Source organism: Pelophylax lessonae (genome assembly GCF_965119305.1).
Source record: "Pelophylax lessonae genome assembly, chromosome: 4".
NCBI lineage: Eukaryota > Metazoa > Chordata > Amphibia > Anura > Ranidae > Pelophylax > Pelophylax lessonae.
In genome coordinates this window covers 573,566,979-573,580,114 of record NC_138771.1, presented here as the reverse complement: position 1 = coordinate 573,580,114, position 13,136 = coordinate 573,566,979, and the positions used below count along the sequence as shown (strand labels likewise).

Genomic DNA, 13,136 nt, shown 5'->3' with positions numbered 1-13,136 from the left:
GGACTGCCGCATTGAAACCGCAGTCGCATATGTATGAACCCAACCTAAATGTCACAAGACCTGTTTAGCTCTTTGGCTCATTTCAGCTGGAAGTAAATGGAACTGACTGCACACAGAGAGCAGGGAAGGGAAGCCAAGTATTCTTTTCATAAGAAAGCCACATGATCAGTGTTGCAGTGTATAGCAGGCGTTTTTCATTGACCTATATGGGATTTTTCCTGCAACTATCTGTGTTATGTATGCTTCTCACACTTGAAAAACGTGCTGACTAATTAGCATGTGTCTTCCTCATTCTTTGGATAAGGACTCCTCCCGATCGTTTTACTCATTTTCTGCTTCCTGGTTTCACTATCGACATTTGATAATGACAAGCCAAGAGAAGAGCCAAGCTCGTGAATCAGCAAGGTAAAGTCCATTTCAATTCTCACCTTCACACCAGGGTTCACTATCCTATCTGATAATACTCACAATTAGTGTTGAGCGAACACGGACTGTATTATTCGTGTTCGTACCGAATAATTGGATTTTTTGTACCCGAACACGGACACGGACACTTTACTGTATGTTCGGGTAAAAATCCGTGTTCGGTCGTTTTATTTCCGGGTTTTGCATGCTTTGGCGCTCTTTTCATGGCGGGCTTTCAACAGCCAATCAACAATCGTTTAACTGGTGTGCCTTAAGCCATCCCAGCCATGCCTGCAAATGTCTCAGTAGCTGTGATTGGCCGTCTGAAGCATGTGACCAAGTCTTTATAAGTTCGAGGCAGCCGCAGCGGCGTCATTATGCTGCTTAGATTCAGGGACAGAGCACACATCAACGTGCTGGCTGCTGATTAGGGAAAGATAGGCAGGAAAAAACCATTTGTGTCCGGATAGAATTGAGGGACAGGTCGGAGTGTTTAGGCAGGGCGAGTTGTAGGCATTTTAGGGATAGAGTCTGCTGAATTATATAGGGTCAGTGTCTTCTACAAACTACAATCGATATTGCTGTGTGGGGGGTGGGGTCTGCACTCAATCCTGATCTACGATCTCTTCTCAATCCTGTTAGGGACAGAGTCTGCTGAATTTTAGGGAAACTGTGTTCTACAAACTACAATCGATATTGCTGTGTGGTGTGGGATTGGAGATAGGCAGGTGTCAGTGATCCACATCCATTTTTCTGTGTGTGAGCTGCAGTGAACACAATCTTTTTGGGCTGCAGTGAACACAATCTTTTTGGGCTGCAGTGAACACAATCTTTTTGGGCTGCAGTGAACACAATCTTTTTGGGCTGCAGTGAACACAATCTTTTTGGGGTGCAGTGAACAAAATCTTTTTGGGGTGCAGTGAACACAATCCTTTTTGGTGTGCAGTGAACACAATCTTTGTGGGGTGCAGTGAACAAAATCCTTTGTGGGGTGCAGTGAACACAATCTTTTTGGGGTGCAGTGAACAAAATCCTTTTTGGGGTGCAGTGAACAACATCCTTTTTGGGGTGCAGTGAACACAATCTTTTTGGGGTGCAGTGAACAAAATCCTTTGTGGGGTGCAGTGAACACAATCTTTTTGGGGTGCAGTGAACACAATCTTTTTGGGGTGGAGTGAACAACATCCTTTTTGGGGTGCAGTGAACAAAATCCTTTTTGGGGTGCAGTGAACAAAATCATTTTTGGGGTGCAGTGAACACAATCTTTTTGGGGTGCAGTGAACACAATCTTTGTGGGGTGCAGTGAACACAATCTTTTTGGGGTGGAGTGAACAACATCCTTTTTGGGGTGCAGTGAACAACATCCTTTTTGGGGTGCAGTGAACACAATCTTTTTGGGGTGCAGTGAACACAATCTTTGTGGGGTACAGTGAACAGAATCTTTGTGGGGTGCAGTGAACACAATCTTTGTGGGGTACAGTGAACACAATCATTGTGGGGTGCAGTGAACTCAATCTTTGTGGGGTACAGTGAACACAATCTCATACTGAAGGTTTGAGGGTGCTGCCTGTTCCATACTCCCCCTACTCCTCATCTAGCCTTTTAGGGGTACAAACAATAGTAATTGGGGCCTAGTGTGGTTGTGTACGTGTGATATACATACACTTTTTTGGGATCATATTTTCTATTCCGCTATTTAATCAAAAACCTTTGGGGATCAGTTAAATTGGGGGATAGTCTGTGTTGGTACGTGTGAGAGAGATCCACCTTTCCAAGTTGTTGGGGTTCATCTCATACTTCTGAAGGTTTGAGGGTGCTGCCTGTTCCATACTCCCCCTACTCCTAGCCTTTTAGGGGTACAAACAATAGTAATTGGGGCCTAGTGTGGTTGTGTACGTGTGATATACATACACTTTTTTGGGATCATATTTTCTATTCCGCTATTTAATCAAAAACCTTTGGGGATCAGTTAAATTGGGGGATAGTCTGTGTTGGTACGTGTGAGAGAGATCCACCTTTCCAAGTTGTTGGGGTTCATCTCATACTTCTGAAGGTTTGAGGGTGCTGCCTGTTCCATACTCCCCCTACTCCTAGCCTTTTAGGGGTACAAACAATAGTAATTGGGGCCTAGTGTGGTTGTGTACGTGTGATATACATACACTTTTTTGGGATCATATTTTCTATTCCGCTATTTAATCAAAAACCTTTGGGGATCAGTTAAATTGGGGGATAGTCTGTGTTGGTACGTGTGAGAGAGATCCACCTTTCCAAGTTGTTGGGGTTCATCTCATACTTCTGAAGGTTTGAGGGTGCTGCCTGTTCCATACTCCCCCTACTCCTAGCCTTTTAGGGGTACAAACAATAGTAATTGGGGCCTAGTGTGGTTGTGTACGTGTGATATACATACACTTTTTTGGGATCATATTTTCTATTCCGCTATTTAATCAAAAACCTTTGGGGATCAGTTAAATTGGGGGATAGTCTGTGTTGGTACGTGTGAGAGAGATCCACCTTTCCAAGTTGTTGGGGTTCATCTCATACTTCTGAAGGTTTGAGGGTGCTGCCTGTTCCATACTCCCCCTACTCCTAGCCTTTTAGGGGTACAAACAATAGTAATTGGGGCCTAGTGTGGTTGTGTACGTGTGATATACATACACTTTTTTGGGATCATATTTTCTATTCCGCTATTTAATCAAAAACCTTTGGGGATCAGTTAAATTGGGGGATAGTCTGTGTTGGTACGTGTGAGAGAGATCCACCTTTCCAAGTTGTTGAGGTTCATCTCATACTTCTGAAGGTTTGAGGGTGCTGCCTGTTCCATACTCCCCCTACTCCTAGCCTTTTAGGGGTACAAACAATAGTAATTGGGGCCTAGTGTGGTTGTGTACGTGTGATATACATACACTTTTTTGGGATCATATTTTCTATTCCGCTATTTAATCAAAAACCTTTGGGGATCAGTTAAATTGGGGGATAGTCTGTGTTGGTACGTGTGAGAGAGATCCACCTTTCCAAGTTGTTGGGGTTCATCTCATACTTCTGAAGGTTTGAGGGTGCTGCCTGTTCCATACTCCCCCTACTCCTAGCCTTTTAGGGGTACAAACAATAGTAATTGGGGCCTAGTGTGGTTGTGTACGTGTGATATACATACACTTTTTTGGGATCATATTTTCTATTCCGCTATTTAATCAAAAACCTTTGGGGATCAGTTAAATTGGGGGATAGTCTGTGTTGGTACGTGTGAGAGAGATCCACCTTTCCAAGTTGTTGGGGTTCATCTCATACTTCTGAAGGTTTGAGGGTGCTGCCTGTTCCATACTCCCCCTACTCCTAGCCTTTTAGGGGTACAAACAATAGTAATTGGGGCCTAGTGTGGTTGTGTACGTGTGATATACATACACTTTTTTGGGATCATATTTTCTATTCCGCTATTTAATCAAAAACCTTTGGGGATCAGTTAAATTGGGGGATAGTCTGTGTTGGTACGTGTGAGAGAGATCCACCTTTCCAAGTTGTTGGGGTTCATCTCATACTTCTGAAGGTTTGAGGGTGCTGCCTGTTCCATACTCCCCCTACTCCTAGCCTTTTAGGGGTACAAACAATAGTAATTGGGGCCTAGTGTGGTTGTGTACGTGTGATATACATACACTTTTTTGGGATCATATTTTCTATTCCGCTATTTAATCAAAAACCTTTGGGGATCAGTTAAATTGGGGGATAGTCTGTGTTGGTACGTGTGAGAGAGATCCACCTTTCCAAGTTGTTGGGGTTCATCTCATACTTCTGAAGGTTTGAGGGTGCTGCCTGTTCCATACTCCCCCTACTCCTAGCCTTTTAGGGGTACAAACAATAGTAATTGGGGCCTAGTGTGGTTGTGTACGTGTGATATACATACACTTTTTTGGGATCATATTTTCTATTCCGCTATTTAATCAAAAACCTTTGGGGATCAGTTAAATTGGGGGATAGTCTGTGTTGGTACGTGTGAGAGAGATCCACCTTTCCAAGTTGTTGGGGTTCATCTCATACTTCTGAAGGTTTGAGGGTGCTGCCTGTTCCATACTCCCCCTACTCCTAGCCTTTTAGGGGTACAAACAATAGTAATTGGGGCCTAGTGTGGTTGTGTACGTGTGATATACATACACTTTTTTGGGATCATATTTTCTATTCCGCTATTTAATCAAAAACCTTTGGGGATCAGTTAAATTGGGGGATAGTCTGTGTTGGTACGTGTGAGAGAGATCCACCTTTCCAAGTTGTTGGGGTTCATCTCATACTTCTGAAGGTTTGAGGGTGCTGCCTGTTCCATACTCCCCCTACTCCTAGCCTTTTAGGGGTACAAACAATAGTAATTGGGGCCTAGTGTGGTTGTGTACGTGTGATATACATACACTTTTTTGGGATCATATTTTCTATTCCGCTATTTAATCAAAAACCTTTGGGGATCAGTTAAATTGGGGGATAGTCTGTGTTGGTACGTGTGAGAGAGATCCACCTTTCCAAGTTGTTGGGGTTCATCTCATACTTCTGAAGGTTTGAGGGTGCTGCCTGTTCCATACTCCCCCTACTCCTAGCCTTTTAGGTGTACAAACAATAGTAATTGGGGCCTAGTGTGGTTGTGTACGTGCGAGATACATACACTTTTTTTGATCATATTTCCTATTCCGCTATTCAATAAAAACCTTTGAGGATCAATTGAATTGCGGGATAGTCTGTGTCGGTACGTGTGAGAGAGATCCACCTTTCCAAGTTGTTGGGGTTCATCTCATACTTCTGAAGGTTTGAGGGTGCTGCCTGTTCCATACCCCCCCTACTCCTCATCTAGCCTTTTAGGGGTACAAACAATAGTAATTGGGGCCTAGTGTGGTTGTGTACGTGCGAGATACATACACTTTTTTTTGATCATATTTCCTATTCCGCTATTCAATAAAAACCTTTGAGGATCAATTGAATTGCGGGATAGTCTGTGTCGGTACGTGTGAGAGAGATCCACCTTTCCAAGTTGTTGGGGTTCATCTCATACTTCTGAAGGTTTGAGGGTGCTGCCTGTTCCATACCCCCCCTACTCCTCATCTAGCCTTTTAGGGGTACAAACAATAGTAATTGGGGCCTAGTGTGGTTGTGTACGTGCGAGATACATACACTTTTTTTGATCATATTTCCTATTCCGCTATTCAATAAAAACCTTTGAGGATCAATTGAATTGCGGGATAGTCTGTGTCGGTACGTGTGAGAGAGATCCACCTTTCCAAGTTGTTGGGGTTCATCTCATACTTCTGAAGGTTTGAGGGTGCTGCCTGTTCCATACCCCCCCTACTCCTCATCTAGCCTTTTAGGGGTACAAACAATAGTAATTGGGGCCTAGTGTGGTTGTGTACGTGCGAGATACATACACTTTTTTTGATCATATTTCCTATTCCGCTATTCAATAAAAACCTTTGAGGATCAATTGAATTGCGGGATAGTCTGTGTCGGTACGTGTGAGAGAGATCCACCTTTCCAAGTTGTTGGGGTTCATCTCATACTTCTGAAGGTTTGAGGGTGCTGCCTGTTCCATACTCCCCCTACTCCTCATCTAGCCTTTTAGGGGTACAAACAATAGTAATTGGGGCCTAGTGTGGTTGTGTACGTGTGATATACATACACTTTTTTTGGATCATATTTTCTATTCCGCTATTCAATAAAAACCTTTCTAGGGCAAGATCTTAAATTACAGAAATATGAGGAGACCGTCAAATAAGGGCCGTGGCCTGGGTCGTGGTGCTGCTGGTAGAGCTCCTGTTGCAAGGAGAGGACATGGTCGATCTGTGCCAGCTACACGCACAAGTGAAACACCTTCCTCAAGTGTGAGTAGGCGACAGAACCTGCATCAGTATTTGGTAGGGCATCAAACGCCCCTAGAAGTGATGAGGCCAGAACAAGTTGAGGCGATAGTAGATTGGTTTGCTGCTGACAGTGCCTCCAGTTCCTTCACATTGTCTCCCACCCAGTCTACTGCAGAAAGGTCAGAGTTGGCACCTGCAGCCAATGTCCAACCGTCTTTCACCTCACCCCCTTGCAAATCAGGCCAGCAGTCTGAGCCCCAAGCCATACAGCAGTCTCTTATTCTTTTTGAGGACTCTGTCAGCAGGGTTTCCCAGGGCCATCCACCTAGCCCTGCCCCAGAAGTGGAAGAGATTGAGTGCAGCGATGCCCAACCACTTATTTCTCAAGATGAGTACATGCAAGGATCATCGCAGCACGTCTCCGATGATGACGAAACGCAGGTGCCAACTGCTGCGGCGTTCAGCATTGTGGAGACCGACAAGGAGGGCAGGGGTGAAGACTGGGTGGAAGATGATGTGGAGGACGATGAGGTCCTCGACCCCACATGGAATGAACGTCATGCAGGTGAACTGAGTAGTTTGGAGGAAGAGGCGGTGGTCGCACAGAGCCACCAGCACAGCAGAAGAGGGAGCAGGGTGCAGAAGCGGAGCGGCCGTGCCCTAGACACTACGCCCGCTACTGCCCAACGCAGCAAGGGAACGAGCGCACCAAAGTCAGCTCAAAGGAGTTCTCTAGCGTGGAAGTTCTTTAGAAAATGTGCTGATGACAGGACACGAGTGGTTTGCACCCTGTGCAATCAGAGCTTGAAGCGAGGCATGAACCTTCTCAACCTGAGCACAACCTGCATGATCAGGCATCTAAGTGCAAAGCACGAGCTGCAGTGGAGTACACACCTTCAAAACCAAGAAACGTCTCTGGCTCATCCTGCTTCCTCTTCTGCTGCAGTCTCGGCCGCTCCAGCCACATCTGTAGTGATACCGGCACCTGCCACCCCGCAAACAGACGATCTGTCAGCAACACCACCACCTGGGTCACCAACAACCATCTCCACAATGTCCCGTGGAAGCGTTCAGCTTTCCATCTCCCAAACACTTGAGAGGAAGAGGAAGTACCCCCCTACCCACCCGCGATCCCTGGCCCTGAATGCCAGCATTTCAAAATTATTGGCCTTTGAAATGCTGTCATTCCGTCTGGTGGAGACGCACAGTTTTAAAAACCTTATGTCGGTGGCTGTCCCACAGTACGTCGTGCCCAGCCGCCACTACTTTTCCAGGCAAGCCATCCCTTCCCTGCACAACCAAGTGGGGGAAAAAATCAGGTGTGCACTGCGCAACGCCATCTGTGCCAAGGTCCACCTAACTACGGATACGTGGACCAGTAAGCACGGTCAGGGGCGTTATATCTCCCTAACGGCACACTGGGTAAATGCAGTGGCGGATGGGCCTGAGGCGGATAGCAATTTGGCGCATGTCCTTCCACCACCGAGGATTGCAGGGCGCTTCAGTTTGCCTCCTGTTCCTAACTCCTCCTACTCCGCTTCCTCATCCTCTACCGCCTCCTCATCCGGACAGCGTAACACCTTCACCACCAACTTCAGCACGGCCAGGGGTAAACGACAGCAGGCAGTTTTACAACTTGCCTGTTTGGGGGACAAACCACACACCGCGCAGGAGTTGTGGAGGAGCATGGAACAGCAGACAAATGAGTGGTTGCTGCCAGCGAGCCTCAAGCCCGGCCTGGTGGTGTGCGATAACGGGCGAAATCTCATAGCAGCTCTGGGCCTAGCCGGTTTGACGCACATCCCTTGCCTGGCGCATGTGCTGAATTTGGTGGTGCAGAGGTTCCTTAAAAACTACCCCGATATGTCAGAGCTGCTGCAGAAAGTGCGGGCCGTTTGTGCGCACTTTCGGCGTTCTCACCCTGCTGCTGCTCGCCTGGCAGCGCTGCAGCGTAACTTCGGCCTTCCCGCTCACCGCCTCATATGTGACGTGCCCACAAGGTGGAACTCCACCTTGCACATGCTGGAAAGACTGTGCGAGCAGCAGCAGGCCATAGTGGAGTTTCAGCTGCAGCACGCACGCGTGAGTCGCTCTGCGGAACAGCACCACTTCACCACCAATAACTGGGCCTCCATGCGAGACCTGTGTGCCTTGTTGCGCTGTTTTGAGTACTCCACCAACATGGCCAGTGGCAATGACGCCGTTCTCAGCTTAACTATCCCACTTCTATGCCTCCTTGAAAAAACAATTCGGGCGATGATGGAAGAGGATGTGGCACAGGATGAGGAGGAGGAGGAGGATGAAGAGGTAACATTTCCAAGGCTTTCAGGGCAGTCATTCGCAAGGGGCTCCGAGGGTGGGTTCCTGCACACGCAAACGCCAGGGACGCAATTGTCCAGCAGGGGCACAGTTCTGGAGGATGAGGAGGATGAGGAGGAGGAGGAGCTGGAGGAGGAGATGGAACCATGTTCACAGCAGGGTGGCACCCAGGCCAGCTCATGGCCATCACTGGTGCGTGGCTGGGGGGATACAGAGGACACGGACCATACACCTCCCACAGAGGACAGCCTTTCGTTGCCTCTGGGCAGCCTGGCACACATGAGCGATTACATGCTGCAGTGTCTCCACAACGACCGCCGAGTTGCCCACATTCTAACTTGTGCTGATTACTGGGTGGCCACGCTGCTGGATCCCCGTTACAAGGACAACGTACCGTCCTTAATTCACTCACTGGAGCGCGATCGCAAGATGCGCGAGTACAAGCGCACGCTGGTAGACGCCATGCTGCTGGCATTCCCATCTGACAGCGGGGCCACAGTGGAAGCACAAGGCAGAGGAGGAGGAGGAGGAGGTCGCCAACGCAACCAGGGCACCGCCAGCACCTCAGAAGGCAGGGTTAGCATGGCCGAAATGTGGAAAAGCTTTGTCAGCACGCCACAACAAACAGCAGCACCAGCAGCTCAGATGGAACGTCTTAGCAGGAGGCAGCATTTTACCAACATGGTGGAGCAGTATGTGTGCACACGCCTACATGTAGTGAATGACGGGTCTGCCCCCTTCAACTTCTGGGTCTCCAAATTGGGCACATGGCCTGAGCTTGCCCTTTACGCCTTGGAGGTGCTGGCGTGCCCTGCAGCCAGTGTATTATCTGAACGGGTATTTAGCACGGCTGGGGGCGTTATAACAGACAAGCGCAGCCGCCTGTCCAGAGACAATGTGGACAAGCTCACGTTCATTAAAATGAACCAGGCATGGATCCCACGGGACTTTTCCGTACCTTATGCAGAATAGCAATGGATACCGACCTTACCCACCCATTGTTCCATTTTTGCTCTTTCTCACTCTTTTGGGGTGTACCCTCATTTAAAATTTGTGAAAAGAAGCAGTGTTGGCTACCTCGTCCTCCTCCTCAGGGCCAGATTAATGTAGGGGCTATTGGAGCTGCAGCTCCAGGCCCCTACCTTTTATATAGGCCCCGGGTTGGCCATATTCACTGTTACCGCTCTTCTGTCACTTGTAAACACAGAAGTCTGGCTTCTATGCTCGCTTCCCCAGGCAGCACCCTCAGAACCTCCCCACACAGCGTGAAGGCCGGACAAGGAGGGACAGTTGGCGATGCATGGATGTGTTTATGGGCTTCAGAGACAGCATCCCATGTTGAATTAGGCATGCATGGCTGCACCCTTCCTCCTCTGGGTGCATGGCAAGGCACGGCCCTAAGGCCCTTCAAAATCCTCAGCACCAAGCCCATGATGCTGTTAATCCGGCCCTGGTCCTCCTCCACCGCCGCTTCCACCTACACCGCCCATAGGTGTGCGCGGCCTATTGCATTAAGGTGTGCACCCCAAAGTTGAAATACACATGCATGTGTTTGCCAGCAGGGAGAGTAATGTATCGGGGCCATGTACCTGTAGGCAAGGAGAAATAGAGCAGAGCAGGTCCCAGGGAGATCTTTCCCATCTCCTCACTGGCAATGCTATGTGCCCTAGGTGATTAGGGTGTGCCCAGGCACACCCAGCACACCCTGTGCGCACGCCTATGTCACCGCCACATCCACCACCACCTCAACCTCCCTCCTACTCCATATGGGCCTCGTCCTTCAGAGATGAAGAAGAACATTGTTTTATTTTTCTGTTTTTTTTTGTTGTTTTAAGTTATTTCCCTATCCACATTTGTTTGCAGAGCACTTGCCATGCTCTTAATTACGTTTTGCTGCCATTTGCAGCACTCTAGCCCTTTCCTTTGGTGTTTTAGAGCCATTTTAGTGCCTTAAAGTTCGGGTCCCCATTGACTTCAATGGGGTTCGGCGTCCGGGAAAAGTTCGGTAAAAGTCCGGGACACGGACCCGGACTTTTTTTTAAAGTTCGGCCGAACCCGTCGAACACGGACATCTAGGTGTTCGCTCAACCCTACTCACAATCCATCAAAGAAAAACCTCAGCTGAATAAGAAAAGCAGAATATTGTTTTAGAGCAGCATTTCTCAAACCTTATAACATGGGGGAACCCTTAAAAATAACTTCCAGATCTCAGGGAACTTCTGGCAATTACTATATCTTCAGATAATGCTATATTAGCCTAAAGAATAAGCTGAGATATAAGAATAAGGGACTGAAGAATGTGGCTACTTACTGTGTTTGATCACCCAGGACTATTCTGTACAACAACATTTTCGGTAATAAAAATAATTAAGGAAAAGGTTTATGATGGGCAGAAAAGAAACAGACAGTGAAAATTTCAGTGTTTTGTCACATTGAGAAGGGCCCCTATTATATTAGACAGGGAAAAAAGTGGACTCTCACGTTAGGGGTGAGTGTTACATAGTTACATAGTTAGTGAGGTTGAAAAAAGACATCAGTCCATCCAGTTCAACCTATGATTAGTGTGTGTGTAAATGTTTATGTCAATAGTACATTGTATACCCCTGTATGTTGTGGTATTTAAGGTGCCCATCTAATAGTTTTTTGAAACTATCAATGCTCCTCGCTGACACCACTGCTTGTGGAAGAGAATTCCACATCTTTACTGCTCTGACGGTATAGAACCCTTTACGCCAGAGATGACCAAACTTTTTTCAAAGAGGACCAGATTTGATGAAGTGAACATGCGTGAGGGCCGACCATATTACCTGACATTCTTTGAACCATTAAAATTAAATGCAAACTATTTTATGCAAAGTTTATTGCAAAAGGCAAACTTTTCATTTCATCACATGGAGGACAAATCTAAACAGGTGTTAAATCACTCTGCCTTTCATATCTGAAGGCCAGATGGAAAGAAAAAATCCAGGAAGCTGAAATATATGTCAGGAACATTGTAAAGTATATTACATATTATTGGTAATAAAGGTTGTCTGTCAACTTTTAAGTTAAAAAAAAAAAATATCATCCACAGGCCTTCTTTTATCTAGATGGCAGCTCACTTCTTCATAGAAGGTTAATAGATTGGTCTGGCAAGAGCGATTTTTCATGAATCCATGCTGTTTACTACTGACACCGTTTTCATTACTAAAGTCTTGTATATAGTCCCTTATCATCCCCTCCAATAACTTACAGACTATTGATGTTAGGCTGACCGGCTTATAGTTACCCGGGATATATCTCGGCCCTTTTTTAAATATTGGTACCACGTTGACTTTTTTCCAATCAGCTGGAACTATTCCCGTCAGTAGACTGTCCATAAAAATTAGGAACAATGGTCTGGCTATCACCTGGTTGAGTACTTTAAGGACCCTCGGGTGTAAGCCATCTGGTCCCAGTGACTTATTTGTTACATTTTTCAAATGCAATGCCCCCTTACAATAATCGCCATTAAAATGCTCTCTGACTTTAATGGTTAGAGGAGAATTCTATAGTAGGGCTAAGTGGGAAAAGGACCCTCTTAAATTGATGGTCTTTGGGAGGACTCCTTTATGCTAGAGGTCAGTAAGAGAAGGGGTCTGTCCAATGCTGGTGGAAAGAATGCTACTTACATTTGTGGTCAGTGTGAAGAATGTCCGCCTAACACAGGGATCTACAAACTTTTCAAACAAACAGCCAGTTACTTTCCTTAACATTTTAAGCAGGCTGGATTGTGGCCAGTGGGGGTAGAAAATGTTCTAGGCCCAACATCGGTGAGAATTAACATGGCCTCAGGGTTGGTGGTCTGTAAGAAAAGGAGTAGTGCCCTATCACTGATATTCGTGGGAGGAATAGTTCCCCATCATTGACATCAGTAGGAGGAATAGTGCTCCATTGTTGAAACTAGTGGGGGGTAAAAAGTGCTCCATCGTTAATATTAGTGGAAGGAATAATGTCCTATCATTAGTGTCAGAAAAGTGCCTACAGGGTCAGGTAACGGCTTTCAAAGGGCGGCATCAGGCCCTCAGTCCGGAGTTTGGAGACCACTGCCCTAACAGATATCCAGATGTGTGAGCAGTTACTTATCTAAGAGATAGAAATTACTCATTGCTTCAAAGAGCCCCTGGCAACTTCTGTAAGAACCATGGTTGAAAAAGGCTGTTTTAGTGTAACAACGTTACAAGTTCATACAGGCATTGGAAAAAATTCTGAATTGCCTATAACAGTATGCCTTTTTATGAGTTTTGGATGTAATTAGGAGACATTTTCTAAAATCGTCTGAAACTTTCTTTTTTTAGGGAGATCTTTTGAGGCTATGCACAGAGCAAATGCTTGCCGAATGCGTTTGTGGTGCCCTTCCGTTAATATAAATCAAGGCCTTTGACAAGCTTCACCAATGCCTGCGAAACATGGCAGGAGAGAAAAAAAAAAAAGCAACGCAAACTACACTATGATTTTTAAGGCTTCTTTCACACGGGTGGCCAGGGGGTGGTAAAAACAGGCAGTTGATCCTCATTTTAACTGCCCACCTACAAGAGGTCATCGTGCCACTCAGGTGACCACACATTG

At 46.6% G+C, this 13,136-nt stretch overlaps 1 protein-coding gene across 1 annotated transcript in view; it reads left to right on the top strand.

Annotated features, from left to right (window-relative positions):
- The first annotated feature begins 250 nt into the window (after nucleotides 1-250).
- LOC309551984 (gamma-glutamyl hydrolase-like) overlaps nucleotides 251-13,136 on the top strand; it is a 64,928-nt gene continuing 52,042 nt past the window's right edge. Inside the window, exon 1 of the mRNA XM_082252726.1 lies at nucleotides 251-405. Within this exon, the coding sequence (XP_082108852.1) occupies nucleotides 278-405 (128 nt within the window). The 5' untranslated portion in view covers nucleotides 251-277. The remainder of the gene's footprint in view (nucleotides 406-13,136) is intronic.